Source organism: Pithys albifrons, chromosome 2 (assembly GCF_047495875.1).
Source record: "Pithys albifrons albifrons isolate INPA30051 chromosome 2, PitAlb_v1, whole genome shotgun sequence".
Classification (NCBI taxonomy): Eukaryota; Metazoa; Chordata; class Aves; order Passeriformes; family Thamnophilidae; genus Pithys; species Pithys albifrons.
Window position 1 is genome coordinate 7,857,545 of NC_092459.1, and position 6,557 is coordinate 7,864,101.

The 6,557-nt window shown below is 45.7% G+C and overlaps 1 protein-coding gene across 1 annotated transcript; it reads left to right on the top strand.

Moving 5' to 3' along the window:
- Positions 1 to 617: 617 nt before the first annotated feature.
- Positions 618 to 3,284, top strand: TTC32 (tetratricopeptide repeat domain 32). Its single transcript, XM_071548305.1, has 3 exons — positions 618 to 773; positions 846 to 1,003; positions 2,117 to 3,284. The coding sequence occupies exons 1-3, from the start codon at positions 661 to 663 to the stop codon at positions 2,242 to 2,244; spliced, it is 399 nt and encodes a 132-aa protein (XP_071404406.1). The 5' UTR covers positions 618 to 660; the 3' UTR covers positions 2,245 to 3,284.
- Positions 3,285 to 6,557: the final 3,273 nt, after the last annotated feature.

Below are 6,557 nucleotides of genomic sequence, written 5' to 3' on the forward strand. Positions count from 1 at the left end.
CATGGGCAAGGACACCTTTCACTAGACCAGGCTGCTCCAAGCCCTGTCCAATCTGGCCTTGAACACTTCCAGGGATGGGGCATCCACAGTTTTGCTGGGCAACCTGTTCAGTACTCACCACTCTCACTGTAAAGAATTTCTTCCTGATGTCTAATCTAAACCTGCCCTCCTTCAGATTAAAGCCATTCCCCTTTGTCCTGTCTGTGTCCTTGTACACAGTCCCTCTCCAGCTCTCTTGTAGCCCCTTTAGGTACTGGAAGGTGCTAAAAGGTCTCCCCGGAGCCTTCCGTTCTGCAGGCTGAACAACCCCAACTCTCTCGGCCTGTCTGCACAGGAGCGGTACTCCAGCCTTCCCAGTCTATTCATGGCCTCCTCTGGCCCCGCTCCAACAGATCCACGTCCTTCCTGTGCTGGGGGCCCAGAGCGGCGGAGACGGGGCAGAGTCACCTCCCCATGCCCTGCTGCTCGCACCTCTGTGGTGCAGCCCAGGGTACAGTTTTGTATTGAAAACATTAACATATGACTGTATTTTGTGTGTCCGTCCTGGTGTTTGAGCTTCTTCCTCCCGAGCGCCGTGCCTCCATCCCCCCCCCCCCCCCCCTCCGTGCTGCAGCAGCCCCGGCGCTGCTCGGCGGCTCTTCCGCTTCGTCACGGCGGGGCATGGCGGGGGACGCGGCCGAGCTGCTGGCGGCGGCACAGGCTGAGCTGGCGGCGGGGCAGCTCTCGGCGGCCGAGGAGCTCTACAGCCGCTTCATCGCGCGGAGCCCCGCGGGGTAACGCCGGGGCCGGGGGCGGGCCGGGGGCGCCGGGCGGACACCCCTAACCCGCTCGCTCTGTGCCCGCAGCGCCCGCCACCTCGCCACGGCCCTCAACGACCGCGGGCAGGTGCGGTACCTGCGCGTGGAGTTCGCCGCCGCCGTGCGGGATTACACGGCCGCCATCGAGTGCCAGCCCGGCTTCGAGGTGCCCTACTACAACCGGGGGCTGGTCCGCTACCGCCTGGGTACGACCCGGGGCGGGCCGGGGCAGGGCGACCCGGGCGCGACCCCCTTGACACGGGCGGGGGCACCGCCGGGCACAGGGGCGGGACCTTCGGCTGCGAGCCCGGCCCGTGTGTGCACAGACCTCCTCGCACTGCAGCTTCCTAAGAGGGGAGAGGCGGGGCAGACACTGATCTCTGTGGTGACCAGTGACAGGCCCCCAGGGAATGGCCTGGAGTTGTGTCAGGGGCGGTTTAGGTTGGATATTAGAAAAAGGGGTTCACCCAGAGGGTGGCTGTGCACTGGCACAGGCTTCCCAGGGCAATGGTCACAGCACCAAGCCTGACAGCTCAAGAAGCACGTGGACAATTCTCAGACACGTGGTGTGACTCTTGAGATGGTCCTGTGCAGGGCCAGGAGTTGGACTTAATCCATGTGGGTCCCTTCCAACTTGTGATTGTCTTTCTAAGTGTGCTGTGTCATTTGAAACGATGCTCTTCAGTGAAAAACAGGGGGAAAGGTGCAATTTCAGTTCTGAAAAAATCTGCATTGGGGTAAAACAAGGCCTTTCCAAACGCTGCCATTAAACCCAAGATAAAGCATCTTCCAAGCAGGTGTAGTTACTGTGAGCACAGCCTTGCCAGCCACCTCTGGGGAATTTCCTGTTCAGGTTTTGATTATGCCATAAGGAGATGACTCCTCTGTGCCTTTTGTTGGAACTTGGCTGTTGCAAAGTCCAGACACAGAAGCTGAGGGAGTAGAGGGATCACTGGGAGAATGGAGCCAGACCATGAGCACCAGCTGGGGAGCTGGCCAGTGTGCCCGCTGCAAGGCAGCCTGGCTGTTGGCATGGGCCCTTTGGTTCCTTCTTTCCTAAATTTGAAATCTGGCTGAATTGAGCCTTGAGTCTGTTTTAGGTTCAAAAATATACACACTCTGTTCTTGCTGTGAAACCCTTTGACTCCCACTTGGGCCTCTGGAGAATCCAAATGTGATGGGTCCAATAAGTACAGCTGCTATTTCTTGTTAGTGAGATTACTAGGAGGTGTTTTTCAGTTGTGGTTTGTGAGTTTGAGCAGTTACAGGAAGATAATTCTTTCTTTTGTTCTTTTTTTCTTCTTTTCTTTTTGGGACAGGAGACTTTGATGAGGCCATGAAAGATTTCAGGAAAGTATTAGAGTTAAACCCTCAGTTTGAAGATGCTGCATTGAGTCTAAAACAGGCTATTCTTGATAAAGAAGAAAAACAGAAGCGAGGGTACTGAAAATGCAACTAATGGTGTGAAAATGCTGCTAAACAAGTGATTTTTATCATTGATGGATGAAACACAAGATCATTTACATCTGTTATGACCTACTGAAGAAACCTCGTTCTTGGGTAAATAAGTTAAAATGGATTAGAATTGCAAGATAAACTGAATTTGGTTACTGATAGTGTTGAGGATAAGTATAGTGTTGGATCTCTGTGAGACACGTGTACAGATTTTGTACAGAAATACTTTGTAAAGATGTTGGAAGCTCAGTAACAGCAAACGAAGCCTGTAGTTCCCCTTATTAAAAGTTCCTTATTCATGCACATATTGTTCTAAAGAGACTTTCATGGGGAAGAAAATTCAAACTGCATGAAACATTTAAATACTTATGATTGGAGCTTGTATAATAATTATAGTGTTTGTCCACATATAACTGTTATATTTTATTTAAGGCTAAAGCAATTGTTCATTATAAGGTGGTGTCCTTGAGATGCTCCATGGTATCTGAATTTCTTTTTCATTTTGGAGTGTTTCTGTGTTAGGAAAAAACCAGAAATAATAAGACCTTTTAAGTAACCCATCTGTACCTTGCACAAGGAGTGTGGGATGAGAATTCAGTCCTTTGTATGTTCATTCACATTACCTAAAACAGGTAGGAGCAGAGCATACCTGTATTTTGTGACCCTATTGTAAAAGTTTCAGACAGATTAGTAATTGAAAGAATAAGAATGAATATGTACTTTTTATCTTACGATTGGCTGCAAAGAGCTTATTGTAGAGAATGTTCACAGGAGGAATCATGGTTTTCTCCCTATTGAAGGGATCAATTGCCTGAAAAATGCAGTGTGAAATCCATCTGATGGAATTGCCTGTGAATACCCAGGCAGCCTCATTTCTCATGTGATAGGAAGGACCATTACTGAAATCTGTAAATCACCAGCAAGAAACACTCTTTCATGTTCCTAGTAATACAAGTTCTAATAAAAGAAATACTCTCTGATTGCCCACATGAGCCTTAGGATTTTCTTTTTTGAATAAAATTATGCCAATGACATTTCTCCTTCTTACGGTGAGTTCCTCTCTGGATGATCCTGAGCCTGCACAAGCACAAGGCTCCCTGAAGATGGTGGAATCCTTTGGGTGAGTCATGAGAGCAAACTGGATATCCTTCACAGCAGCCTCACTGAGATCACTTTCAGCTTTGGGATGAAACTCTGCAACAGCCACAGTGGGTGAATTTGAAATGCGGGGTTGAGAAGATGCTCCATTTGCCTCCCTTGTTTCTGACACTTGACTGAAGCAATTGAAAGTTACAAAAATATGATGCAGTATAGCAGGATGTGACCATTTACAGTTTGGAAAGTAGATGGTGGCCATTTTTATCTCAAAAAAGGTCTTAATTTTGGACTTTTCTGGATACATGAACCACATGCTTTGCTACCATTTATCTTAGAGATCTGTGTCCAAAAAAACACGGATAATTTCATGACTTGGCACACTTCATGCTACCTCAGTCTTAGAAAGTGCGAATTCATACCAACTCTTGGTTGATGGTGGGAGGGTGAGCTAGAATTAAACATGTTCCTGACTGACCATGCCAAGAAAATTAAAAAGAACAGTTGTTTATGACCTATGAACTTTTACTGTGACAGAAGAGATCGCAGATGTGGTTCTGCACAGAACTCTTTACATGAGAGATATAGATAAAAATCAAAACAGTAATTAAGAAAACAAAGATGCTAGAGATAATATTCCAGCTTGTGGTATTTTGTGAATGTTTCTTAATTACTTCTTACACAATCATTGGCACAAAAATATTTCACTGAGCTGGGAACAAGTGCGTTGCCAGTTCTTCACCATATTTCCTTGTCTCTCCTGTGAAAGGACAAACTGTCATTACGCCTTTCAGCATAATTTGGAATTCTTTCAAAGTAGTTTTGGCCAGTAGGGTTTTCACATCTTCCCCTTTCACATGTACACAAGTCACTTAGTTCTCTGGCTTTACATCACAAAACTAATTTAGGCTTTCAATCTGAGATTATTAAATAGTAGTATGTGGTGTTCCTTCACTCAGGCCTGTTGAAAGGGTATTAATCACCTTTACTCAAAACCCCCTGAAACTCAAAGAGGAGGATGTATTTATTAACTCCTCTTGTCCTGCAAAGTTTCCTGTTTGTAATAGTTTCAGATTTAAAAGTCTAATGGATAGTAAAAAAATTCTTTTTATGTAATGTTTTGTGAAATTTGGGCAACTTCTCAGCCTGTAAAAGGAGCAGGATTGTGTGCTTTGGATGCTTCACAATGCTGAGCTGCCATGGGTTTATACCTTCACAGGGCTTTAGGGGTTGTCTCTGCTTGAGAATTCCACACCCCTGTGGAGCACTGAGGTTGCTCCTGCCCCATCCACTGCCCTTGTGAAGCGTTTGCTGGTCAGGGTGATGGGGCTGCATCAGTAAGTTGAACAAGTGGTTGCTGCTAATGTACACCGACTCTTTTTACTCTGGCCAGAAATGTTTCAGACATGAAACATGAAAAATTCTCTACTTTCGCAAGGTTTCCTACCTATAAACCTACTCCCCCAAAGCCCTTGACTCTTTCCTTCTGTCCTGGGTTGAGCTGGCAAAACACCAACTGTCCAGGACAGAGTGAAAAGGGTTCCTCCTCCCCCCAGCCAGCTAAGGGAGGAGAAGGGAGAGAGGAAAAAAAAATAACTTCCAAAGCCAGGTTTATGCTGAAACTAACTATATGTATTTATACAGAAAAGAGAAAATTAAGAGAGAACTACAATATAACACACACTTACACAAGTTATGCATATATAACAAGGAATAACTTCCCACTCTCCAATTAATACAAAGCCCATTACTCTAAATTCATAAGCACTCCAAAAGACACTCAGCAAGAAAGAGAAAGTATAACAACAAAATGTTTCTACTTCCCTGAATGCAAACAAAATGCAAGCAGAGGCAACAGGAGCAGGGCCTAGCATAGTAGAGGAGCTGCCAGATGTCCTCCTCTTAGTGCAGCCATGATGGAACTAACTAAGCCACTCCCACACACTGGATTTTACCCCCTTTGAGATGATGTAGTATGGTATGGAATACAATATTATTGGCTGGAAGAAGTCAGCTGTTAGCTAGCTCAGCCCAGCTTAAATCAGCTGACAATCATAGGCCTAGCTGTACTTTAAAGCCTAAGTTTAGGCCCACCTGCCTAAACCCATAACACCTTCACACAGCCATCACTGGCAGCCCCTCAGTTTTATTTGTTCCCCATAGCTGGGGCTACTTTGGCAATGACGAACTGTTCCCACCTGTTGATTTATGTCTAAACTTACAAAAAAATACATTATTTTCTTAATACATTACAGAATGACAAAGAGTAACATCAGTGCCCAACAACAAGGCAAAGCTTGTCCTACTGAAGCACTGGAGGAGTTGTCACACAGCTGGCAGTGTTGCAAGGCCTTTCCCTTGCATTTGCAGAAAGGTAGGAAAAGGTGACAAAATCCCAGGTTAGCAGGGCACAGAGCAGTGCATGAGAAGTGTTTCATGTATGTTTAGTGTGAGATGGGGCATAGGGAACAGGGAGAGCCTTTCCAAAGGGAGAGCTGTGTCATGTTGAAAGCAAAGGGCTAGGTCATTAGGTGGGCAGAATATGATTCTTTTCCACATGCTTTCCTTCTGAGTGAACAACAGGGGTAAGTCAGCATTAAAATCCTGAAACTCTTTGGCTGTTGCATCTGAGGTCTATATTGTGCACCGCCCTGGTCGGTAGGTGACCTTGGTAAAAAGTGACATGAATGAAAGGTGTCCTATTCAAATTCTGTTGGGAATGAATGCCCGTGAGTCAAGCTCAGCTGTGCAGGTCATGCTCTCTGTTGACTGTCAGAAGGGGAAGGATTCAGAAAGGCAAAAACTTCAAAACTGATGATTGCTAGTAGGATAATATCCAATTTTCTTTTATGTTAGCAGATTGCTGTTGATCTGCCTCATCCTTTTAATAGAGGCAGGAGCTGGATCAATAAAACAGATTTGACCTCAGTGGCTTCCAGGGCTGGTGAAAGGTCTGGTTTCTTTTTATGAAAAAAGTTTCCTGTGAGATCTGGTCAAGATGAAGGCCCCATCTAGCAGCATGTTATGATCATTTGAGTACAACTCTAGTCTATTTCTGAAGATTATTTTCTAGATTTTCCCTATAGGATCCCTTTAGTCCATGAGCCCGGAGGGATTGGATACAGTCCAAAGCATTACTTGTGATGATCAGGTTTTTCATCATTCATCTCTTTGTGTTGTACAACGAGCATGTGAAATGGACTTGAAGGA